Below are 26748 nucleotides of genomic sequence, written 5' to 3'. Positions count from 1 at the left end.
AGGAACTTTCTGACCACAAACGTGCTTTTCACTAAACTAAAAACATAAATGTTAATTGAAGGAAATAGGGACTTTTCAGAATCTTTCCTTCTTAGCCTTTGATCCTTCATTTGCATAAGCTCATTATAAATGAATAATATCCTCTTATCTTGTTTCTATGTCATTTAAGTGTAAAGTTTCTCTTCATTCTGGAGATTAACCTGGAAACATGGACACCTCACAGGTTCTGCTTATAAGGTTTACTATGAAGATGGCAACCAAAATGATTCTCCTCTCCCTTTTTGCTGTGATATCCGGTAAGTCTCCTGCTATGTTTCTATTCTGCCTATTTATGATCATTTTGTTTTGCATTTTTTTAATCTTGACGCATAAGTCTGCATAGAAACTGTGTACACAAAACAGATATTTCCGATTAAGACTATATATGCAAAGTGTCTATAATTCCAGGGGAAAGAAACAATTTACGCTAGCACCACTTTCACTTGACTGCAGTTTGGTCAAAATACGCAAACAGCGTTGGTGGGATAGATTGGAGGTACTTTGCGAATGACAAAGCAGAAGAAAGAGATTGTGTGACTGCACCAGTGAGGGATAGTATGATGAGCATAAGCCAACACGGTCAGATACCTCGAAGTATCTAACGATGTGGTATCATGAGGTCCCAGCCAGGGATCCAGTATGGGAGGTCAAGAAGAATTGGTATGTAATACCATGGGAAATCCAAGAAATAGTCAGGCTAGCTCGATGGAAACTGGAGAAGAAGAAGAATTCAAGTTAACATGAGATAGAAATACAGTGCAAAAAAGGTAACCATCTAGAACCGATAGGAAGGCTGGTGAGAAGCTCAAACTGCTGGACCTTCAATTTTGATTCCCCACATGGAAGCACCAGACCGAGGCAGCTCAATTCACTACCATGCCTTCAAAGATCTTCTTTAGAAGCTGGGGACATTGAGCTACATTGAGCTCTGTGATGACCATGCCATTGTGCTGAAGACCAGAAGCTTCTTGGTTTGATAAGACCAACTTAGTCTTCACAGTTCCTTGTGGTTTGTAGGTTGCTGTTGAGGGAACAAGGGGGAAATGTTATTAATTAATTAATGATTAGTGATGAGCGAGTACACTTGTTGCTTGGGTTTTCCCGAGCTCGCTCGGGTGGTCTCCGAGTATTTATGACTGCTCGTAGATTTAGCTTTCCTTGCCGTAGCTGGATGATTTACGGCTGCTAGACAGCTTGATTACATGTGGGGATTGCCTGGTTGCTAGGCAATCCCCACATGTAATCAAGCTGTCTAGTATCTGCAAATCAACCAGCTGCGGCAAGGAAAGCTAAATCTCTGAGTAGTCATAAATACTTGGAGACCACCCGAGCGTGCTCGGGAAAACCCGAGCAACGAGTACACTCGCTCATCACTATTAATGTTGCCTTCAATGAAAAACAGATTACTAACTAAATATGATACGTGACCACCCTTACTCCCAGCCTCCACCATCCTGGACTGAAACCTGTAGACCATGGTGAAGAGTCCAAACATCTTTCATTTCTTCTGTGATGTTCACACTGCCTTCCATCTAAAAATCTGAAACTTATCAGTCCATGGAATCTTCTCCACATCTCAAAGCTCAAGAATTTCATTTTTATTCCTGGTTCTTTTTTTTTTATCTTAGAGGTTTTTATTTCTGGTTTTGGAAAACCCATATGGCCTAGATGTACTTTACTTGAAAAAAAAAATCAACCTGTTCTTTACTACTGCTCTCCTCGTCCAGTGCTGAGTCTCTGCCGCTGCTCCCAGTGTCTTTTATTGTCTGCTGTGCTGAAGTCATGTCAACAGTGGTGCAATCAATAAAAGATTGAAGGTGCAAGCCGCTCGCCTGACTGATTGGCTGCAGCGCTTTCAATGTGACGCCAGCACTGCAGACAATAATAGACCCCGAGAGCAGCGGTGGAGACTCAGCGTTGGACGAGATGAAGGTGAGTAAAGCAAAGGTGAGTAAAACCAGGGAAAACCCATAAACCTTTCTAACAAGTATTGCAACTTGAGTTGAGCTAGAAGATCTACAGGACCCAAGTCCAACAGCCACATAGGTCGTCCATGGCCACAGAACCAGAGCTATGCCAATCTCCTTCTCCTTCTCCATTCCATGCGCCTTTTCTGATTAGAACCCAAAAATTACCATAGGTCTAGTGGAATGGCACTTCCATAAATATTTAATCCTACAGATAAAGGGAAGTCCGCTGCCAAGTATTAAAATATTATTTAGCCTTATTAAACAACAAAAATCTAATAAAATCTTTTCTCACGGACACAAAGTTGTAAAATAGACTACAAAAACCAGGTATGCATTATTGTTCTTAGATAGTACATGCATAAATTACACATCGCATGGTTTAGGTCTCAAAGGGTAGATATCATAATTAATAGTTATATTATTGCTCAAATCAGGTAAATGCACGTAGACTATAATAAATGTTAGTTTGCTTCCAAAAAGCTTGTTAAGTTATATAAAGTGCTTAGTGCTCAGGATAATTTCAATAGATCACATGTGAAGCATAGCGCATCAAAGATTGTTTGACCTTGTAAAATGTGCATCCACAGTAAAGTGCATATAGTATATCTGTAGCAGCAGATTTTAGCAGTAACTTAGAATTAAGTAGAAAGGTAGCAAATCCTACCATATAGAGAGAAATAGCATGTTTCCTATGCAAATAAGTATTCAGGGTAATTCCTGTGAAACAGATATTTAGGAAAAATGAGTAGCAAGGTAATAGTAATAGAAAGTTCAAACACATAACCTGGGCTGTAGCCGTGGCCCCGACGCGCGTTTCATGTTTGCTTCAACTTGGGGGATAAGTCTCTTCTGATTAGTAGAGCCGGTGTGATGTCATGTGTGCATTGCTCTGCGACAATGACGCTGTGACAAGTATACTGATCAGAAGACACAACGCGGATGAAGTCTGGTAGAGAAGGTTTGTAGAGCCATGGACTACTGACGTGGTCACTTGACCAGGTTTCTGTGAACCTTTTTGTTCAACTCTAAGTACAACGTAGCAAAAAAACAGTTAAAGGTTTAGTTACACCTTCTGATCTTAATCAGTGCCACTCCTGTCATTTCAATAGGACCGAGCAGCGCCTCCTATGGACAAATTTGGTACTGTTTAATGAAGACTTAGGACTTCTTCTTCTGATCTTGGCCAAACTACTTAATTGTCTCCCATGATTCATAAATATTATTAGTTTATGTTTAATTTATTATAAGCTATATAACAAAAAAACCTTCAGCACTGAAGATGAGGCAATTTGTAGTAGAAGTGTTGCTTTATTATACAATTTCCACTGACTGTAGGAATGACCGATAAGTGAAGCCAACGTTTCAGCCCAAGGCAGCTGTGTCGACAGAAACTGAACCTCTGAGCACGCCGAAATACTCGGAGACCACCCGAGCATGCTCAGAAAATCTCGAGTAACGAGTATACTCGCTCCCTACTAATTATTATATCTTTATAACGGTCAGAAATGTGATTTTAAGATAATAAATGCTAACTTGCCTACATAGACAGAGAGTTAAGTAATTAGATGTTTTCACCACTAGAAGGCGCTGGGGAGCTCACTGTTTATACAAGTATGCAGTAAGCTCCTGAGCTCCCTCTAGTGGTGGCTGCAGGATGACTTTTTTAAATTTTATTATACACAGACTTCTATAAGGAAGTTGGAGCTCTGACTAAAGGTACCGTCACACAGTGCAATTTAGATCGCTACGACGGCACGATTTGTGACGTTGCATCGTCGCTTAATTATCGTTTCAAACATCGTAGACTGCGGTCACACTACACGATGCACGACGCTGAAGCGATAAATTCATGACGTATTTGCGATGTAGAAGTCGTATGGGACAGTCGTACGGTCGTGTCACACACGACGATTCAGAGCAAATTTTGCATAATCTGTGCGTGACGTTGTTCACAAGGGGCGTGTTGTGCCACTAGTTAGTGTGGTGATAGGCCAAAGGTTCTGTGCACACAATTGGTTGGAAAATTTGTCACCTGAGCGCTATTGTTCCCAATGCCACTTCACTGCTTTCAAAATTTCCTTTCTTCACTTCGTACTTGGACACTTGGTGGACCTGGACATCGGAATTTTGTACCTCGCTGAATATACCACGCTTTGCACCGCTGCTTCGAGGTATGTAAACCGCTTGGGCGTGGTGGATGGAACGCTGTATGGACGGCATGAGTGCTTCGTTCCACCGCTGAAGCGAAGTGGATGGTACACTGTTGTGACTGGAGGGCTACAATGTGGCAGATGGTACGCTGTTGTGCTTGGTTGTGACTGGTGGGCTACAGCGTGGTAGATGGAACTCAGTTTGTTCGGCATGACCGCTTCGTTCCGCCGCTGAAGCGATGCGGATAGTACGCTGGTGTGACTGCTTATGACCGGTTGTGTCTGTTGAGCTAGAGCGTGGCAGATGGCACAATGTATGGTCACCATGAGCGCTTTGTGTGGCTGCTGTAGGGAAGCGGGCGGTAGTGGCCTATGGCGCGGCAGATGGAAGAAGCGATGCGGATGGTACGCTGTTGTGACTGGTCGTGACTGGTCGTGACTGGTGGGCTACAGCGTGGTAGATGGAACTCAGTTTGTTCGGCATGACCGCTTCGTTCCGCCGCTGAAACGATGCGGATGGTACGCTGTTGTGACTGCTTATGACCGGTTGTGTCTGTTGCGCTACAGCGTGGCAGATGGTACAATGTATGGTCACCATGAGCGCTTTGTGTGGCTGCTGTAGGGAAGCGGGCGGTACACTGTTTTGGGTTATGGTGGCCTATGGCGCGGCAGATGGAAGAAGCGATGCGGATGGTACGCTGTTGTGACTGGTCGTGACTGGTCGTGACTGGTGGGCTACAGCGTGGTAGATGGAACTCAGTTTGTTCGGCATGACCGCTTCGTTCCGCCGCTGAAGCGATGCGGATGGTACGCTGGTGTGACTGCTTATGACCGGTTGTGTCTGTTGAGCTAGAGCGTGGCAGATGGCACAATGTATGGTCACCATGAGCGCTTTGTGTGGCTGCTGTAGGGAAGCGGGCGGTAGTGGCCTATGGCGCGGCAGATGGAAGAAGCGATGCGGATGGTACGCTGTTGTGACTGGTCGTGACTGGTCGTGACTGGTGGGCTACAGCGTGGTAGATGGAACTCAGTTTGTTCGGCATGACCGCTTCGTTCCGCCGCTGAAGCGATGCGGATGGTACGCTGTTGTGACTGCTTATGACCGGTTGTGTCTGTTGAGCTAGAGCGTGGCAGATGGTACAATGTATGGTCACCATGAGCGCTTTGTGTGGCTGCTGTAGGGAAGCGGGCGGTACACTGTTTTGGGTTATGGTGGCCTATGGCGTGGAAGATGGAAGAAGCGATGGTAGGCATGAGCGCTTTGTGTGGCTGCTGTTGTTAAGCGTTTGGCACACTGGCAAAAGTATTGTTAATAGGACTCTTTGTCAACCATGTAATTTTTTTTTATAATTACTTTTTAGATGTCAAATCGTGTGGAGTTCATCAGGGATTTCATCGAGATTTATCAGTCTTTTCCCTGCCTCTGGAAAATAAAATCTCCTGAGTATTGTAACAGGGAAAAGAGGAGGGAGGGTTACTTACAGCTCATTGAGCTTTACAATCGTCAGGCACCAGATGAGGCAGCTAACGAAGCAGTTATTAAAAAGAAAATCCAGGCGCTCCGCACGGTCTGGAGGAAGGAGCTGAACAAGGTTCTTCAGACTACAAGGTCTGGAGCTTCCACTGAAGAAGTTTATGTGCCAAAACTGTGGTATTTTGAGCATCTTAATTTTCTGAGGGACCAAGAGGTGCCACGGACTTCAACGTGTCTTCGATTGTTGGCACCTGTGGAACAAATAGTTTCGGAGAACCACGCCGAGCAGGAGTCACAAGGGCAACAAGTAAGTAGCTCTTTGGACGAAAGTTCACCAATGTGTCCTATAATTACATAATTTTTCTCTGCATTTTAGGTTTTATACTTCTGATTATCACATCAGTTTGAAGTTGTAACAAAAACATGTACACATAAGTAACCCTGTCGCAGTCAAGTATTATATGGGGAACTTAATATGTATGAAATGGAGATATATGTAAACCATACCATCTAAGCAATATAGAAAATAGTATCGCTTCAAGCTGCCGATGTACTCTTGTTGAGACTATTTAGACTATTAAATATTGGTCAGGTTCCCATAGCAGTCAGAACAGTGTAGTTCAAAGTATTCAATAAAAGGGAGGGTTAAAGAATATTACTAAGCATCAAATATATTATAATCTTTTTGTTACCTACTACGAATATATAGTTTGGATGCGGTTATGGTGGTACTACTTTTTGTTGCCGGGTTCATAACTTGTTTTTTTTTTCCCCCCCCCAGGATGACAGTGCGCAGGAGAGTACACTAGACTGTTCACAGGACTGCACGACAACAGATTTAGTGGAGGCTGCACCTGCCAGGACTCAATCGAGGCAAGGTCCAAGAAAACGGAAAGCCACCTCAGACGCCTCAAATGAACTATTGAGCCTGGCAAAGAAGGTGTTGACAAGAAATGTTAGCCCTGCGTTAGAGGGGTTTGGACACTATGTGGTTGACAAACTGGCCAAAATGGACGACAACCAAAGAACACTAGCAGAGCGTCTGATTCTGGAAGCAGTAAACAAGGGTACTGATGGCGATTTGGACAAGAACACTTGTTTGGTCTCTTCCCGGCCAATACAGCGGACAGAGCCATCAAATTTCAATGGTTGGTCACAGGGTCAGACATCGATGCGACACAATCCTCACGTTTCCCACTTCGGCCAGCCACCCCCTAATAACTCCTACACGCCAATACCTTTACATATGGCTTCGCCCATCAGGCACCAAAATTTTCAGCCGGAACAATCGTCGTATCATAATTTGTGATTTCCTAACTACTTTTACATTCCTTTTTTTTTTATTGTCTTGTTTAAATAATGTTTCAAATAAAAGCTTTTATTATAAATTCTATCACTACTTTTTGATTGGTGTGTCTCAATCACAGCACTGTATGAGGGAACAAATTAACGTAACAAATTCATGTACAGTTAACTAAAAAAAAAAAATCGAATGAAAGTTTAACAAAATCTTTTAATTGGAACAACAAAAAATGGATTATTGGCCCGCCTACAACTGCTGGCACATGTCCCGCAGCTTCTGCAGCTCCTTCATTGCCACATTGTGCTGCTCCTGAATATGTGCCATAGTGTGGAGTAACTTGTCTATGCCGGCTTCAATATCCTCCTTGTTGACAGTGACGACAGCTGTGGGTCAAAAAACATAACATTAATAACACAGTAGTCTCCCGATGTGTCTTTGCTTCTGTGAATGAAAATAAAAAAAAAAAAGTAAGCAAAACTGACTTGGGGGGGAAGGGGGTGGGGGGGTGGGGGTTTGGGTTGGGGGTGAAAGAGTGGGCCTGCAACAAAATCAAAATAACTTAATTGTGGGAACCTACTAGGATGTTGAGGCACGGAGGGCACTTCGGGATCTGAGTCGCTGTTGAATGCCTCGTGCTGTCGGCGGCGGCGCTGTCTCTTTGCCTCTGTGAAGGAAAAAAAAAAAACAAGGTCTGTCAGCATATATGGCAACAGTGGCTGCCGGGGGAGGGGGGGTGTTAAGAGGGGACCTGCAACTTAATCCAAATCACATAATTGTGGGAACCTACTAGTATCTGGAGGAGTTGACCCGGAGGGCACAGATCCAGGAGAGGCTGGGCGGGATGCCTCGTGGCGGCGGCGGTGCTGTGTCTTTGACTCTGTGAAGAAAAAAAAAAATTAAATTTTTTTAAAAAAGGTCTGTTAGCATATATGGCAACACTGGCTGCCGGGGGGGGAAGGGGACCTGAAACAAAATCCAAATCACATTATTGTGGGAACCTACTAGGATCTGGAGGAGTTGACCCGGAGGGCTCCGGGACATTTGACCCTGAGGGCACAGAGCCAGAAGAGGCTGGGCGGGATGCCTCGTGGCGGCGGCGGTGCTGTGTCTTTGCCTCTGTGAAGAAAAAAAAAAAAAAATAATTTTTTTTTAAAAAGGTCTGTTAGCATATATGGCAACACTGGCTGCCGGGGGGGGGAAGGGGACCTGAAACAAAATCCAAATCACATTATTGTGGGAACCTACTAGGATCTGGAGGAGTTGACCCGGAGGGCTCCGGGACATTTGACCCTGAGGGCACAGATCCAGGAGAGGCTGGGCGGGATGCCTCGTGGCGGCGGTGGTGATGTGTCTTTGCCTCTGTGAAGGAAAAAAATTAAAAAAAAAAATTAAAAAAAAAAAAGTTTGTTAAGCATATATGGCAACACTGGCTGCCGGGGCGGGAAGGGGACCTGAAACAAAATCCAAATCACATTATTGTGGGAACCTACTAGGATCTGGAGGAGTTGACCCGGAGGGCTCCGGGACATTTGACCCTGAGGGCACAGAGCCAGAAGAGGCTGGGCGGGATGCCTCGTGGCGGCGGTGGTGATGTGTCTTTGCCTCTGTGAAGGAAAAAAATAAAAAAAAAAAAATAAAAAAAAAAAAAGGTTGGTAAGCATATATGGCAACACTGGCTGCCGGGGCGGGAAGGGAACCTGAAACCAAATCCAAATAACATTATTGTGGGAACCTACTAGGATCTGGAGGAGTTGACCCGGAGGGCTCCGGGACATTTGACCCTGAGGGCACAGAGCCAGAAGAGGCTGGGCGGGATGCCTCGTGGCGGCGGCGGTGCTGTGTCTTTGCCTCTGTGAAGAAAAAAAAAAAAAAAAATTTTTTTTAAAAAAGGTCTGTTAGCATATATGGCAACACTGGCTGCCGGGGGGGGGAAGGGGACCTGAAACAAAATCCAAATCACATTATTGTGGGAACCTACTAGGATCTGGAGGAGTTGACCCGGAGGGCACCGGGACATTTGACCCTGAGTGCACAGAGCCAGAAGAGGCTGGGCGGGATGCCTCGTGGCGGCGGCGCTGTCTCTTTGCCTCTGTGAAGGAAAAAAAAAAGTTAGGTCAGCAGTTAGCTGTGCCACATAGTACTTTTCACCGTTCATACTGTCCCATAGCTGTGGCACTGCAACGTTGAAACTGTCCCATAGCTGTGGCACATAGTGGCTCTGCAACGTTCAAACTGTCCCATAGCTGTGGCACATAGTGGCTCTGCAACGTTCAAACTGTCCCATAGCTGTGGCACATAGTGGCTCTGCAACGTTCAAACTGTCCCATAGCAGTGGCACATAGTGGCTCTGCAACGTAGAAACTGTCCCATAGCTGTGGCACATAGTGGCTCTGCAACGTTGAAACTGTCCCATAGCTGTGGCACATAGTGGCTCTGCAACGTTCAAACTGTCCCATAGCTGTGGCACATAGTGGCTCTGCAACGTTCAAACTGTCCCATAGCTGTGGCACATAGTGGCTCTGCAACATTCAAACTGTCCCATAGCAGTGGCACATAGTGGCTCTGCAACGTAGAAACTGTCCCATAGCTGTGGCACATAGTGGCTCTGCAACGTAGATACTGCCCCATAGCTGTGCCACATACTTTTGGGTACCTGAGTACTAACCTCTGCTAATCTCCTGGCGAAGCTCCTGCAGGCGCTCTGGCCTTTTCGACTTGAGATCGCCCCATTTTTTAACAATCTGGGCCTTGGTCCGAGTTATCCCAAACCGCTTCCTGAGGCCCTCAGACACCACACGGACAACTTCCTCCTTGTGCTGGTTGCGGTGCAGCACCATCCCTGTGGTTTCATACTGCATCCTATCCATTGTTCCAATAAGGAACTTGAGCTCTGGGATGCCCATAGGTGGACCACGGCGACTGGCAGCCATTATCACGATGTCAGGGGACAAAAACAAGCTAGGGCAGGCACGCAGGAACGCTGTAACGTCATCACGCCGTCATAGACCACGAGCGTACATTACGTGCCGCTCCGGCGTTATATAACGATACTTTGAACGGCATTTACTATGTGCGTTCCTTTCGTAACGCTCAGTCGTCACAAATGTGACGCTGTTCATAAACGGCAACGCTATTGCGATGCCAATGGCGCGGCAGGACGGCGGAGCGCAGCTCCTCCTCTGGGCGTTGCTCTTCAGGGTCATTCCATCTAAAATGGCGGCGAGAATGCGTTCTGCTCCTCTGGGTCAGCCAGAACTCCTTTTTTTTATTTCTCAGATGGATGCCATGGATTACGAGGGTCTGGAGAGCCGCCCTGCCCACCCACACATCCACAAGTGAGAAGTGCTTGGACAAATAACAAGAATGATGGAGAGGAGGTTTGGTGTCTGCCGCAGTCAGCTTCAGCTGCGTAAAAAATGGGCTGACCTCCGCTATAAAACGCCACAAATGTTTGCGGAGTTGCGTGCGGAGGCAAGGCGAGGCAAGTACTAGTATGGGGGGATTGGGAGATGCATGCTGTCAGGAGGGGGGGGGGGGGGTTTGGGAGGGAGTCTTGCGCTCATGGTTGCCAACGTGACCTCAAATGCATTAAAACACATGCCCCGGTTTTGTACAATTTAGTTATTCTCCAAGCAGAATATGCGTTGTCCGTGAGAAAACTTGTCGGGTTCCCTAATCTCAACCTCCATCTTGAAATTATTAAGATGTCCATAATTTTTACTTTCTCAATTTCCCATAAATATTAACGGAGGAGGTTGGCCTACAGATGAAATAATACGTTTTCCAAAGACAGGAAGACCATTGAACCCCAGAGCCCACATACATGTCTGAGTATCGCACCCCTGTAAAGAAGGGGGGCTGTAATGGGCGCAGCTGGATGAAAGCCCCCACATGACTGCGTTGCCAAGAAGGGAGTTTTAGAGTTTTGAATAAAAAAAGGGATCTTATAGGTGATTGGTGGAAATTTTTGAATAAGGGGTGGACCTAGTGGGGAAAGGAGGCAGGGGCTGGAGAAGTGCGGGAAGGATCACTTGTGAGGTGAATCATCAGGAGAGAAGAAGTGTGCAGCTACTCACCATGGCCTCCATAGACAGCCTCGTGGAGCAGCTGCGCAGGGAATCCAGGTCCAGGAGCGATGGATGGCTGGAAGAGCAGCTCACCAGGCTGCTGGGCGACTGCGGGAGCCGGGGCAGCAGGACCAGGAGAACCCGGCCCCCAGAAAGATTGTCCCCCGACATGTCACCGCGCGGCAGGCGCAGGCCGCGGAGCCCCTCCGGGGACCCTGCGGGGGCTGCGGGACGCGGCGCGACCATCCTGCCCGTCCCCCCCTCCGGCAGGAATCCACCCGGCGGCTCTGCCGGCGCGAGGCGGCGACGTGGAGCGGCGACCAGCCAGGCACGGCCCGATGCCAGGGCCGCAGCGGAAGCCAGGGCCGCAACGGAAGTGCGGCCTAGTCCGGGAGCGAGCGGCGGTGCGGCGCCCTCTAGCGGTGCCAGAAGCAGCCGGAGCACAGCGCGGGCAGCGGCGGCAGAGTCAGGAGGAGAAGGGAGCACAGCGACGTCAGCGGTGAGGGCCGCACAGGTAGTGCGGCCTAGTCCGGGATCGAGGGGAAGTGCGGCGCCCCCCAGCGGCGCCAGGAACAGCAGACTTACAGCACAGTCAGCGGCGGCGACAACAGGAGGAGCCAGGAGTCCAGCGACGGCAGCAGTGAGGGGGAGCTATGGAGCAGCGGTGACAGCGGCGGGCTCACCTCCCCTAGGTGGGCCTGGCAGCGGCACGAGACGACAGAGTAGGGCGACGGGCAGGCTGGCATCGGTGGTTCAGCTGGGCCCGGGACGCGTTGGTCGTGGGGCAGGTGCCGGTCGGGCAAGTAGGCCAGGAGGCCGAGGTGGATTGCAAACAGCCGTCAGGTCAAGATCCGCCAGGAGGTCCAGCGACAGGAGTGTATCGCCAGTCTCGGTCCCCCCTGGTGACGTGGAGGCCAGGGGCGCGGGCCTGGGGCAATTCAGCGGCAGCGACGACCCCGGATCTGAGAGCGAACATCCAGAAGATGGCGAACAGCGGGATTCCGGAGACACGGCTGGTGGGGACACAGCACCTGCGCAGCCTCGTGAGTACATGTCTATTCCTATTTCGGTGCCGGGTACGGTGGGGTTAGTGGAGGGGGTAGGGGACGCTGGTTCTGGGCTTCCTGGCGTTAGAGAGCTTTTGGCAGGTATGTCGCATATTTTGAGGCGATTGGACGCGGGGCCAGCAAGTAATATGGGAGGGTCACCTGCTGGGGCTTGGTTGGTGGATCCTGTTAGTACAGCCGGGGGAGGGGGCTCCGGTGAATTAGTGAGGTCTGGGGCGGCCGCGTCGGCCCAGGCAGCTGGGGTGTCAGTGTCGGTTCAAACGGAGACGGGTAAGAAGGATGAGATAAAGTTGGATGATCGGGCAAAAGGGGAGGTCTTTGTGTGCTTTGAGGGTCCCCTCGGTGCCCATTTAAAGAAGGAGGTGAAGGAGAAGATCTGGAAGGATGAATTTGTCGAGATTTTCTCCCTCCTCCCTTTGGAAAAATTTAATCTGGACAAAGGGAAAAAAGATGATAGCAAAAAGGAAGAGGAGGAAAAAAGGCGTTGGCGCCTGATTCCGCAAACGTTTGTTAATTGGCAACAGGCTTTTGCTATCTTGGCCAGTGTGATAGGAGAAAAATTCCCGGAAAATTGCTCGGGTCTTTTCTGTTACTTTGATTCTATTGGTGAGGCACATCGTACGTATGGGGGCCAGGCTTGGCAGCGTTACGATGAACAATTCAGGCAGCGGAAGGCGGTTAGGCCTGAGATAAAATGGGAGCATAAGGACATTGGATTGTGGCTGAAGGTGATGGCCCCTGTGAGGTACGGGCAGTCCTTTCAAGGGGGCGCGGGGAGTAGTAGTCAGCAATCAGGACAAGGGGGAGGAGGAGGACAGGGGTATCAAGGGGCGAAGGAAAAAACGGGAACGTGCTGGCAGTTCAACGACGGCCAGTGCAAGTATGGCAATACCTGCAGGTTTAAGCACGTGTGTTCCCATTGTAGCGGAGCTTCACACGGGGCTTCAAAATGTTTCAGAAAAGCAAGGGGCAAGCCAGCAGGGGGTAGCGGTCATGGGGGTGACGCCGGTGAGGCTTCAAAAGATGGCCCCTTATCTAAGTAGATATCCGGACCGGTTGAAGGCGGTGGTGATTAGGGACGGTTTTGCTGAAGGTTTTAGGATTCCTCACCCGAATCATACGGTCCCCTTTTCTACAAAAAATCTGAGGTCAGCAAGTTTACATGCGGATGTTGTTTCGAGTAAGTTAGCAAAAGAGGTGGAGTTAGGAAGAATGGCGGGCCCGTTTAGTTCGCTGCCTATGGAAGGGGTGATCGTTTCTCCATTGGGGGTGGTGCCCAAGAAGGAGCCAAATAAGTTTCGTTTAATCCAGCACCTATCGTACCCAAAAGGTTGTTCTGTTAACGATGGCATTGCGGAGGAATTATGCTCGGTTGTATACACGTCGTTCGATGCGGCAGTGCAATGGGTTCGTATGTACGGAGCGGGGGCCTTGATGGCGAAGACAGACATCGAGTCTGCCTTTCGGCTTCTGCCGGTACATCCGGAGAGCATTCCGTTACTAGGTTGTTTTTGGAATGGAGAATTTTATTTAGACAGGTGTTTGCCGATGGGCTGTTCCATTTCTTGCTCGTTGTTTGAAACTTTCAGTACTTTTTTGGAATGGGTTGTTAGAGACGTTTCTGATGTTGCTTCGGTCATTCATTATTTGGATGACTTCATGTTTGTGGGCCCCCCGGACTCTGCGGTTTGCGGTAATTTATTGGCCACCATGGAATGGGTGTCCGGGCATTTCGGGGTCCCTTTGGCGCAGGAGAAAACAGAGGGTCCCTGTACGGTCTTAAGTTTTCTCGGGATTCTTATCGATTCTAGAAAGATGGAATGCAGGTTGCCCGACGACAAATTGTTGTTGCTGAAGCAGGAGGTGTCCAGAATCGGAAAATTGAGGAAAGTGACGTTGAAGGAGTTACAGTCGTTGCTAGGGCGCTTAAATTTTGCGTGCCGGATCATGCCTATGGGCCGGATTTTTTGCCGAAGGTTGTCCAGAGCTACGGCGGGAGTCCGTGCAGCTCATCATTTCATACGTTTGAGCCGGGAGCACAAGGACGATCTGTTGGTTTGGCAGCGTTTCTTGGAAAATTATAATGGCAGATCATTGATTCAGCAGGAGGATTTGAACGCCTTTGATTGTGAAATTTATACGGACGCAGCAGGGGGAGCCGGTTATGGCGCCTACGGTGCAGGCAAATGGAGTGTCGGAGTGTGGCCGGAAGAATGGCGGCAAAACGGGCTAACCAAAAATTTGGCATTGTTGGAGTTGTTCCCAATTGTAGTGGCAGCGTTTATTTGGGGCGAGAATTTTAAGGATCGTCGGGTACGATTCCATTGTGATAACTTGAGTGTCGTGTCAGTTATCAACAGTTTATCTTCCTCTTCTCCCCCCGTGATTAGGTTGGTTAGGGAATTGGTGTTGAGGTGTTTGGAATTGAATTCGTGGATTTCGGCGGTGCATGTACCAGGTGTCCAAAACAATATAGCTAATGCTTTATCTCGTTTTCAGTGGGACCGATTCCGGGAACTGGCGCCAGATTCGGAACCTACAGGAGCGGGATGTCCTTCGCATCTGTGGCAGATTGTTGCGGAAGGGGAGGTCGCTTGATACAGGCCTCACTGTCGAGCAGGACATGGTCGGATTATGCAGCGGCGTGGGAGATGTGGGAAGGTTGGTTGGTCCAATGCGGCCCAGTGGAATCCGACGGCGATAAGATTATGGCTCTGCTGGCTTTGATGGGTAAGGCGGCCGAATGGGGATGGTCCGTTTCGAGGTTAAACAAAGTTGTTGCGGGTCTGGCCTTTGGTTTTCGGTTGCAAGGTTCAGCTGATCTGACAAAAGATTTTTTGATAAGGCAGGCTTTGAAGGGTTTTCGGAAGGGCAATGTGTCTTTTGATAAGCGTAGGCCGATTTCTTTTGGTATGCTGGAACGGCTTGGGGAGGCTTTGGGCGGTATTTGTAGTTCGCAGTTTGAGGTTGTATTGTTTAGGTTAGCCTTCTCTTTAGCGTTCTTTGGCGCTTTGCGCCTGGGGGAGCTGGTGTCCCCAAATAAAAATAAGGTGGGTGGTCTGTTAGCGGAAGATGTTGACTTTTGGGCAGGAGGTATTGTATTTTGGATCAGGCGTTCTAAGACTGATCAGCTTGGTAGGGGTAGGCGAGTGGTGCTGGGGAGAGTTGACGGTAGCGGGATGTGCCCGCAGCACTGTTTGGAATCTTATTGGCGTCTGTCGGCACTGAGGGCAGGCCCTTTGTTACGACATCAGAACGGGGAATTTTTGTCGCGCTACCAATTTACGGCGCTGTTGAAGAGGGGTTTGGGATCGTTGGGTGTTGACCCGAAGAATTTCGGGTCGCATTCATTTCGAATTGGTGCTGCGTCCGAGGCGGATGGTCTGGGCCTAGGCGTTGATGTTATCAAAAGAATAGGCAGATGGAGTTCGGATCGATATCTGTCTTATATTAGGAATTAGGTCTGTGGGGGAGAGAGCCTTGTTATGGTGTTAATCATTGTTGTGTTTTTTCAGGTCGAACCTCCCTCCTGGCATGGATTATCGGACATTCATTTGTTCATTGGGGTGCGCTTCGTGCGGATGTCAGGCGAAATGGTAGGCAATTAGGCTTTGTAAGGGATTCGGTGGTTATTAGATGGTTGGGATTCCGGGGTATGTTATGGCGGAGTTTGTTGCCGGCAGTTGCCAACGCCGCTAGATTGGATCGACCCCCGGACATTTTGGTGGTTCACCTTGGAGGAAATGATTTGGGAGTTAGGCCAGTGAGGGAGTTGATCAGAGACATTCGTTTTGATTTTTTACGGTTGTGGGTATCTTTCCCGGGTGTTGTGACGGTGTGGTCGGACATTGTACCAAGGCGGAAGTGGCGTGATGTACGGTCCCATAGAGGGATCAATAGAGCCCGGGTGAAGCTGAATAGGGCGGTGGCAGGATTTGTGTCTCGGAACGGGGGTATTGCCGTTAGACATTTGGAGCTGGAGGATGGGATTGGCAATTATTGGAGGGATGATGGAGTGCATCTTAATGATGTTGGTATGGATTTATGGGCACTCGGGCTACAGGAAGGAGTCGAGAGAGCTTTGGTGGCGGTGGGGCACTCACGAGCCTGAGGTGGTCAGGGCTGTTCGTGTGTGGCGGGGGGTGGGGTTCTTGGAGGTGGTGATGACGTTTTTACGGGGTTGATCTGGCTTTTGTTTACGGGCTCTGGACGGGGAATTTACCTCGGGAGCTTTGGGGTTTTGGTTTGCCCGAAATGGGTTACATGGTGCCCTTGAGCTGGTGGTCACGGCTGAGGGTAAAGAAGTGTTTGGTTTTAAAGTTGGTGGTGGCTTTATGCCTATTTTTGAGCCAGATTTCTTACCCCCAAGAACCCTCCCCTCCAGGTTTTTACATATGGTATATATGTTGTTATTTATGTTATTGTTTGTTTAATAAAATGGCCGCTGTGGCCAAAATTATCCAAAGAAATTTACGTGTTGGTGTTTAATTTAAATTTACAGGAGAAGGGGAGAATGGCCCCCTGGGGATGGGGTGGGGGTCAGGAAGATTGAGTACGGGAAAGACCCTGTTTTGGCGATACGCGGTCAAGAAGGGGGGCTGTAATGGGCGCAGCTGGATGAAAGCCCCCACATGACTGCGTTGCCAAGAAGGGAGTTTTAGAGTTTTGAATAAAAAAAGGGATCTTATAGGTGATTGGTGGAAATTTTTGAATAAGGGGTGGACCTAGTGGGGAAAGGAGGCAGGGGCTGGAGAAGTGCGGGAAGGATCACTTGTGAGGTGAATCATCAGGAGAGAAGCCCACCCTCCCTCCCTTTATTGTGGATTAGTTTAAGTGAACAGTTTGATGGAGGGGTAGCCGGGGAGTTGGGTTTTTTCTCATCTCGGTTTTTTAATCAGTTATTGCCAGAGGGGAGTTTTCGTTATCATTGTCACAGTGGCAGTTTTGGCGGGGGGTGGGGTTCTTGGAGGTGGTGATGACGTTTTTACGGGGTTGATCTGGCTTTTGTTTACGGGCTCTGGACGGGGAATTTACCTCGGGAGCTTTGGGGTTTTGGTTTGCCCGAAATGGGTTACATGGTGCCCTTGAGCTGGTGGTCACGGCTGAGGGTAAAGAAGTGTTTGGTTTTAAAGTTGGTGGTGGCTTTATGCCTATTTTTGAGCCAGATTTCTTACCCCCAAGAACCCTCCCCTCCAGGTTTTTACATATGGTATATATGTTGTTATTTATGTTATTGTTTGTTTAATAAAATGGCCGCTGTGGCCAAAATTATCCAAAGAAATTTACGTGTTGGTGTTTAATTTAAATTTACAGGAGAAGGGGAGAATGGCCCCCTGGGGATGGGGTGGGGGTCAGGAAGATTGAGTACGGGAAAGACCCTGTTTTGGCGATACGCGGTCAAGTGTGATCTCTATTTTATGTTTCAGTATATTGTAAGCTTTGCTCTGCAGCACTCAACATTTGTGTGTAAACATTGTGATTCTTTACTTTAGGTGTAGAGAGACAGCGGCGGCAAGTCAGACACACCATTGCCACCAGTACCCCATCTTCAGGCACCAGTGGGAGCCCACTGTCCGGGACATCACGTAAGTTCACAATCATTTATTGCATTTTTTTTAACATCACACGGGACATAACAGGGTACCTGAAATATTTGAAGACATTACAGACGCAGTAATGACCCAGCGGCCTACCACACCTCCACCATCTGTTGCGACCATGCACCCTCGCACCCCTGTGAAGTGTGATATAAATTTTATGTTTCAGTATATTGTTAGCTTTGATCTGCAGCACTCTACATGTGTTTTTAAAGATTGCGTTTGTAAACTTTCTGTGTAGAGAGACAGCGGCGGCAACAGGTACCTGCCATTGCCAGCAGCACCACAGCATCCACCACCAGCGGGAGCCCACAGTCCGTGACGTCACGTAAGTTAACAATCATAGATTACAGTTTTTCAACTGCATACGGGACATAAGAGGGTAGCGGAAATATTTGAATACATTACAGACGCAGTAATGACCCAGCGGCCTACCACGCCACCACCAGAGAGCTGACGGCCTCGCACCCCTACACCACCCTCAACACCTCCCTTTCGACACTCCTCTTCCTCCCCCGGGTCCGCGGCATTCTCCCCAGAAGCTAACATACGTAAGTGACCAAAACTGCGAGCGCTTCCCAACGGCGTGTTCCATAGTTAACCAGATCTGTTATTATTTGCTTTTAGGTGCTGCAGCAGTGGCCAGATCGCTGGGATGGGACATTAGCAGCTGTGGTTCTGGCAATGAGGAACCGGCGTCCCTTCTCCGTAAGTATCAAGATAATGCGAGTGGTTTTCTGCTGGATGTCACCATAGACAACCAAAACTGTAAAATTTAATAAAATTTACATCGCCCTGTGGTGCCAGACCAAATAGAAATTTACAACACAGAAAATTAGGTCCTGCCCCAGAGGTCGAGATGTATTTTCAGAGGAATCAACGTTGGTTCTCCAACCTCTTCTATCCACAGAAACGGCCACCGTAAGAGAGCTCCTGGCGAGACAATTGCGACTGGAGCGGACACCAGCGCTCCTGCAGCAGACAGCAGCGCTCCTCCAGAGTCAAGTGGAGCAGCAGGGCGTGACGCTGCGACACCTCTTGGGCAGGAGATAATATTTTTTTTGGTGGGGGGGTTATGTTATATTTTGTTGTAAAATAATTTAAAACCAAGAAAGTGTTACAAAAAAAACCAAAAATCTTCGCATTCTTTCTTTAATGTTTACCAAGCTATAAGGGTTAACAGCACCATTGTATAGGCATCACATTTAAAGTTATTTAGAGAGGTTTATATGACAGCAAAGCAAAAAAACTAATTTTTATGTTATACGGCGCGATCCTGCCACGGTACAGCTCCAGAACCATTAAAGTACTGACAGTATTTTTCGCGACAGTCCCTTGCATCGTCTGCCTGTCTGCCAGATCCAAGAGCTTGAAGAGCTGTAAAATTTTCAGGTTGTGTACGCCATTCCCCGGGCACAATATCTCCGGTTCTTGCGTCCACTGCATCAATAAACGAAGGAGGAGAATAGGAGTTCGTATCATGACGTCTCAGGAAATTATGGAGCACACAGCATGCCAAAACCACAATGTCTATAGACGGCAGCTTCAAGTTGATAGCTGTGTGGAACACTCTAAACCGATTTGCCATTATCCCAAAGGCATTTTCAACCACACGACGGGCCCTCGACAACCGGTAATTAAAGATTCTGCGCTCCGGTGTGAGTGTTCTCTGTGCAAATGGCTTCAGCAAATGTGGATGAAGAGGGAAAGCTTCATCAGCGATGAAGACAAAATTTAGGTTTGCTTTTGTGTCTTCATTTAGTGGCAACAGCAGTTCATTGTTCCTCAAGCTTTCCCCAAATGAAGTGTGTTCAAAAACACCACCGTCGGAGACTCGACCATTCATGCCAACATCCACATCGACAAACTCATAGTTTGCATTGACAAGGGCCATGAGGATCACACTGAAATATCCTTTGTAGTTGAAAAAAAATGATCCAGAGTTGGCTGGTTGCGTGATGCGCACATGCTTTCCATCTAATGCACCACCGCAGTTTGGAAACTGCCACAGCTCATCAAAATCGGAAGAAATCCTCTTCCAGTCATCCGCCGTCTTGGGAAACTGCAAGATGAGAAGGAAACATGTACAAATTAGGTCAAATATATTATGCACATACACTCTCATGTGGACATCCTACAGCGATTGAGGCGCAGTATGGATTAGTATAACAAAGTCAACAACACAGAGTATGCAGGCAGCCATTTTTTTTACAGATGGCTTCGGTGACTCAGAGGGGGTGCTAAACAATATATCTAAATAATAGAATCAATAAAATTACGTTGGGAGCAGCAAATAAAAAAGGGTGGCGCAGGGTTGGAGCAGCACATATCAGAATGGAGCCGCAAAATGGTAGCAGCACATGTCAGAATGGAGGCGCAGGATCACAGCAGCACATGTCTGAATGGGGGCGCAGGATGGGAGCAGCACATGATAGGATGTAGAACATATACCTATAGAAATGCTCGCCATCAGGGCGTAGAACTGGTTCAATAGCTAGTATAATATATCGACATAACACAGAGGCCAAAAAAATATAGTAGTACCTCCATATAATGCCTTAAGCTCTGCACAATGGCCTCGCATGTCTCCGGAATCACAACGCTCAGGAAAGGTCTGGAAACAGCTGCGGAAAACTGCAAATCCTGAAGAGACCTTCCTGTTGCCAGGAAGCGCAGTGTCACCGCCAACCTTTCCTCCACGGGCACGGCTGCACGCATCGGCGTATCACACCTTTGTATGAGTGGCGTAACAGCAGACAGTATTATTTTGAAGGATTCCTCGGACATCCGAAGGTAGTTTCGGAAATCTTGAGGGTTATTGTCACGTAACTCTCTTATGAGACCCATGTGTGACAATGTGGATCTTTTCTGCAGCCAGCTCCGGGTCCACATGCGACGTTTTCGTTTAGGACGTCTCTCCTCTTGGAGACGTGCTGCCTCAAACACCAGGGCAGCAGCAACAACAGAACTCTCATCGGAAGTGAGCATAGTTCCTAAAAAGAAAACAAACGTACAATAAATACACGTGCTTACAAAACAATTTTCTGACCATTGATCTAATAACTATATATGTTACTACTGGTATTAAATGGGGCAGTCAACCATCTCGATCTGTAAAAGGATTAATTAATTGGGCCATGCTACAGCTGTGTACCTGAGGTTCTCAGGCCTACTCAAAGGAACAATCAACCACACTCCAACGTTTATCCCCGTTGAAGCGCAACATATGCTACGCTGTAGCGTTATACATACCTTTAGCGGTAAAAGTCTAGTAGTTAAAAGTCCAGGGAATCCAGCGAATTTAGTTCTGTTTACAGCACGTGCTAGAGAGAAATGAATAGCGCGCTCGAGAGCTCCGGTTTTATCCGCTGGGAACAATAGTCCTTTGTCGAATGAGCGCACAGTATTGTACCGCCCAATCAGCACACGGGAGGTGGAGAATTCAGCGCTCCTACGTAGCCAGCTCCTCCGCCCTTTACATCGTATACAATATCGTGCACACCTTTGTCACACCATGCGATCATGCCGCCACAGCGGGACCCTAGACGACGAAAGAAAGTTTCAAACGATGTGCTACGACGTACGATTCACAGCGGGGTCCCTGATCGCAGGAGCGTGTCACACGCTGCGATATCGTACCTATATCGCTCGAACGTCACAAATCGTGCCGTCGTAGCGATCAAAATTGCACTGTGTGACGGTACCTTAAGGTCATGAGCCTGTGTAGTGAATTCATGGTTATCAGAACAGTTCCTCCTTATACGTAAAAATTGACCTTTGGGGATACCTTTACGCAAGGTGCCTGGATGGAAACTATCCCATCTGAGGAGACTATTAGTGGATGTTGGTTTCCTAAAAGTTCTGGTGGAAATCCCGCCTCTATGATTCTTCCTTATGTTGAGGTCAAGAAAATTGATAGACTCCTCCTGTATCTCCGATGTAAACCTCATATTGATTATATTATCATTAATGCACAAAATAAACTGGTTAAACTCATCAATTGTGCCAGTCCATAATACGAACACATCGTCGATAAATCTCGACCAGAACAAAAATTAGGGAACCACCAGGCTTCTTCCACAAAAATGATAGTCTCCTCCCACCAGCCCAGGAAGAGATTGGCATACGATGGGGCACAAGGACTCCCCATCGCCGTCCCCCTGAGCTGGTGGTAGGTACCCCCAAAGAAGAGGAAACAGTTATGATTCAAAATAAATGCCATGAGTTCCACAACAAAGTTGTTATGTGGAACACATTGGGTAGACCGGGTGTTGAGAAAAAATTCTATCCCTCTGATGCCTGCCTCATGAGGGATGTTGCTATATAGTGCTTCTACATCAATAGATGCTAAATAAGTATTGCTTCCAATGTCAATATCCTCAAGTTTGGTGAGTAAATCCATAGTATCCCTCAAATATGAGGGTAATGCGATCACAAAAGGACGGAGGATTTTGTCAACATAGGTCCCCACATTCTGACTCAAAGAATCAACACCTGACACTATGGGGCGACCTCTAAGTGGAGCTAGTCCCTTATGTATCTTAGGGAGACAGTAAAAGGCAGGCACCAGAGGGAGGGAAGGGGAGAGAAAATCAAACTCTTCCTTGGTTATCAATCTGAGGTCCAAACCTCTGACTAAGATGTCCATCAAGGTATTCATATACTGTGGGGTTGGGTCCTTATTCAATATTTCATAAGTCTCTCTATGTCCATCAAGGTATTCATATACTGTGGGGTTGGGTCCTTATTCAATATTTCATAAGTCTCTCTATCATTAAGTATCAATTGGCACATAGACATGTATTGGTCATGACTCATTATGACCATATTGCCCCCCTTATCGGAGGGCTTGATTACAATCTCTTTATTATTTTCCAATCCAATTAGAGCCATCATTTCTGATCTAGTGAGGTTAGATTGTACGTCATTCCGCCTATCGTTGGGGTTTATCCTCAATAAATCTTCCTCTACAACTTTGAGGAAGATATCCACAGAATCCAATCCCCCCGCCGGGGGTACTCTAGTACTTTTACGTTTAAGAGACGTAAAAGGACCCAATCCATCAGTACGTTCATTATCCGCTAATAAATTCGTCAAAACATCAACGGCTTCAAGGTCATCAGCTGATATACCCAAATTTTCACACCTTTCCCTATCCTTACCAAGGTAGAATTTATGCCACTTGAGTTTGCGCGCAAACAAATGAATGTCTTTAACCCAACCAAATGCATCAAACCTAGTTGTGGGAACGAAATTAAGGCCCTTAAGTAACACATTATATTCATCATATGATAACTTATAGTTGCTAAGGTTGACAATTTGATTGGACCCCACAGAACCTAAACCATTCTGTTTCTCAGTGGATATCCGAGTGGGGCCCTCTGCTCCAAAAAAGACGAGGAGGGCAAAGAGGGCGAGGATACTGGCGCCACCCGGGATGGCTCGCTCGTCATGCTGCCCAAGTTGTTCATTTGAAAACCTCCCTGTATTTGTGTATCCATTGTGGGCCCCATATCGGCGTTCATATATGTACTGTGACCTTGCCATCTACGTCTCTGTCCTCTGCCCCGTGTTCTACCCCTCTGTCTCCACCTACTTCTGGAGTTAGATCTTTCCCTATCAGAATTATCTGTTTCTGATGATGAAATGTAGGTACGATTGTCACGCTGAGAATCCAAAAAGTTGTACGCCCTATTCTCTTTGAACTCAGTATAGTCTCTTGTGAATTGAAAATGCTTTCTATCTTTAATATTAGCCTGAAATTTCTCCACAGAGGTTTGTAACAAAGACTCCCTTCTTGTGAATTCAGGATCAGACTTAAATACCAAAGCTTTATCTATAAGTTCGGCTAATATTTTCCTAGTGCGTTCAAAATTTATTTTTTCCTCTTCGATTAAGATTTTCATAAATCTACAAGAGGACTCTATTGATTCTCTTTGCCAGACCTGCATAAATTGAGGATTAATCAGTCTTGGTGACGGCGAGAGATTAATTCTCAAACCACTGGGGACGATGTTATTTTTAAGGTAATTTTCAAGAGACTTAATTTCCCAAAATGATTTAATATTATTCTTATAACCCACAAATAATTGGTTAAACAAATTCCTAATGGACATCGAACTGCTAACTCCTGACGGACCATTGTCAGTAGAGAAGGCTAAATTGGCATCCTCTACCCATTGCTCAGTATTGATAGGTCCAGATAAAAAACCAGCCATGAAGAAAAATAAACCAACGACTTACTAAACTAATAAATAAACTTAGGGAAAGTAATAATGTTTTACAGTTAGAAAAAAACCCCATAAAAAATAGATACTTTATTAGATAACAATAATTGAAAAAATAAGGATAAAAACCTACAAAACCCTATCTAATACGTTCAGTCCTTCAGGGGAGAGGAATATAATCCCCTACAGTAAACCCTAATACATACTGGTAGAATGCCCCACACGCAAAAACTCCACATTTGGTCAGCCATTTACTGCTACCAATATGCTATATAGTATAATTGTGTCATGGAAACATACATTTTATGGTGATATTTTGGGAGTATATAAGTTAATTTTTAATTTATATGATTTTTTTTATTATTATCAATCAGGGTGATTCACTCAGTACTTTACCAGGAAAAATTGCTGTAACTTCAAACAGAAAGATGATCTATTGTACTGACACTTGGACTGTACGTAACTTAGTTAATGAGAAACTGATTTTTAAAGCAGTTGTTGAAAATGTCCGCCGGTCGCACCCAAGGACGCCTGCCCGCGCCTGTCCATATTGTTGAATATTTTCCGCAGGATGTCTGGGGTCATATTTTGAATTTTGCACAGTATGTTCTCTCGGAGCGATGTTCATGGCCTTTTACTGTACACCTGACTAGAGATGGGCAGACACATGAATGTTCGGGACCGGCGGGTTCAACCGAACAGTTACAAAAAGTTTGGGTTCAGGTACCAGAACCCAGACCCAAACCCAGACTCAATTCACTTGACAGCACAGCAAACACCACTTCTGATCGGCGGTAAAATCATCACCTACCGTCAGAGACCCACGGTTCCCATGCTGTCACGCTGTGATCGGAGGTGTAAAGTTCCTGCTCTCACTGTTATTAACGGCAGCAGGGGTTGGCTGATGGGAGCAATTGTCCCATCAGCCGACACCAGTGACTGGAGGTAAACTTTATACCTCCGATCACAGCTGCTGGCTCACACTGTCTCTTGACAGCGTGGGGACCGTGGCTCTCTGACCAGCGGGGATGACTCTGAATTGGTGTTTGCTGCAATGTCATACACTTGACAGGGCAACAAACACCCGGTGTTCAGGCGACTGAACTAGAACAGTGACACGGACTTCCTGGTGAAGTCTGTGTTCGGTGTCCATGTCTGAACAGTAGGTGTTCAGTACAGACGCCGTACTTTACTGTTCGGTTCACCCATCTCTACTGATGTCCTCTCACTATACTAAAGTCCTAACTTGACTGCTGCATTCCCAGTCTCTCCTTTTATACAGTCTCTGATAGTGCCTACCAATTTGCTGTGTTTTGCCATGTGATGCGATAGCTGCAAGGCATTTTGGGGATGTCTGCAGTATCACTCCTGAAGTCATTAAAGGCACGGATGATTTACCTCGTGGAGACCAAAACATCCAACACCGCGGAGACACCATCACGTGTTTCTCAACGCAGTGATCCAGAACACTGCCCCCAAATATGTAAATGCATGTAGAGGAGCTGCGGAGACACCATCACGTGTTTCTCAACACAGGCAGTGAATAGCCAGGCCTTTCCCCGGGAAGGAACAACCAAGGGAAGGGCAGCATCCAATAAAGGAAAACCACCTATGCCAAGCATGGTATCCATCCACAGACAGCTGTTTCGGGGTTTTTGCTCCTCATCAGTGTGGAGTAGGAGGGGTAAAAACCCTGAAACAGCTGTCTGTGGATGGATACCATGCTTGGCATAGGTGGTTTTCCTTTATTGGATGCTGCCCTTCCCTTGGTTGTTCATTTCTTTTGTAATTCACGGAAATCAAATCTAAAATGTTACTTTTCAGAGCTAAATGAACTAAAAATAAAATAATAATAATAATTAAAAAAATAATAAAGAAACCGCATTCGCTTCAAAAAGAATGAAGTGCAATCAGTCCTTTAGAACTATTTTTTTATTGCTTCCAAATATCTATATAGTAATTTTTTTTCCTTTGTTTCATTTTTTAAGCTTTGTCCCATTAAAAAATATTTTTTGTTTATTTCTGCAGCGTTGCTCAAGAATTTCTGCATAATAAAAATATTTTAATTTATTGATACGGGACTTTTTTTTTCAGAATTTTTAATTACATTTCCTATCTAAATTACAGTACGTTAAGGGGTAATTCCATCTCAGACATCTATCTCCACTGGATGTGCTTGAAATTTCCGACAGACGGGATTGTAAAAAAACATGTCTCCCCTAAACTCCGTCCTGACTGATGATTGGTCTTCAGTTGCAAAAAGGTGGAGAAAGAATGGAGAGATGGCCGTGAATATGTGGAAGACTTCTCTGCCATCTTTTAACTCTCATAGTAGCTTTCCACCTATATACAGTTGCAATATCAAGAGCAAGGCTGAAAATTTGGAGAATCTTGATTTTAGCAGGTGGAGACTAAAGAGGTGGGACCTGCACTTATCAGACATCTATAGACATCTATGGCATATCCTGGGGATACACCATCTGAATGACTATGCATGTAAAATGCTACAAAATCATAGAAGATACTCATAAATGATCCAAAATGTGAAAACAAATGGCAACTACAATAAAGATACCTCTCCTCCCTGAAAGAAAAAAAATCGCAACCCACTACAAGTGTGGTGTATCGTTGCCTTAGAATCATAGTATGTTAGAGTTGGAAGGAACCTCCAGGGTCATTGTGGCCATGCTCGGCCACCATCCATCCATTTTCATGGAATCATATAGGGTTAGTGTTGGACGGCACCGCCAGGGTGATCATGTTCAACTCCCTGCTCAATGCAGGAGTCATTAAACCATCTCAGACAGATGTCTCTTCAACCTCGGTTTGAAGACTTCCATTGAATGAGAACTCA

General features: G+C 46.7%; 1 protein-coding gene across 1 annotated transcript; it reads left to right on the top strand.

Annotated features, from left to right (window-relative positions):
- The first annotated feature begins 1416 nt into the window (after positions 1 to 1416).
- Positions 1417 to 7089, top strand: LOC138677303 (uncharacterized). The gene is made up of 2 exons (XM_069767338.1): positions 1417 to 5940; positions 6415 to 7089. The coding sequence occupies exons 1-2, from the start codon at positions 5521 to 5523 to the stop codon at positions 6940 to 6942; spliced, it is 948 nt and encodes a 315-aa protein (XP_069623439.1). The 5' UTR covers positions 1417 to 5520; the 3' UTR covers positions 6943 to 7089.
- Positions 7090 to 26748: the final 19659 nt, after the last annotated feature.

The sequence above is a fragment of the Ranitomeya imitator genome, chromosome 4, assembly GCF_032444005.1.
Source record: "Ranitomeya imitator isolate aRanImi1 chromosome 4, aRanImi1.pri, whole genome shotgun sequence".
NCBI lineage: Eukaryota > Metazoa > Chordata > Amphibia > Anura > Dendrobatidae > Ranitomeya > Ranitomeya imitator.
This window is presented reverse-complemented; position numbering and strand designations above follow the sequence as displayed.

Coding starts and splice junctions, on each gene's coding strand:
- LOC138677303 (XM_069767338.1), top strand. CDS start 5,521: ATGTCAAATCGTGTGGAGTTCATCAGGGATTTCATCGAGATTTATCAG. Junction 5,941..6,414: donor AGGAGTCACAAGGGCAACAA/GTAAGTAGCTCT, acceptor TCCCCCCCCCAG/GATGACAGTGCGCAGGAGAG.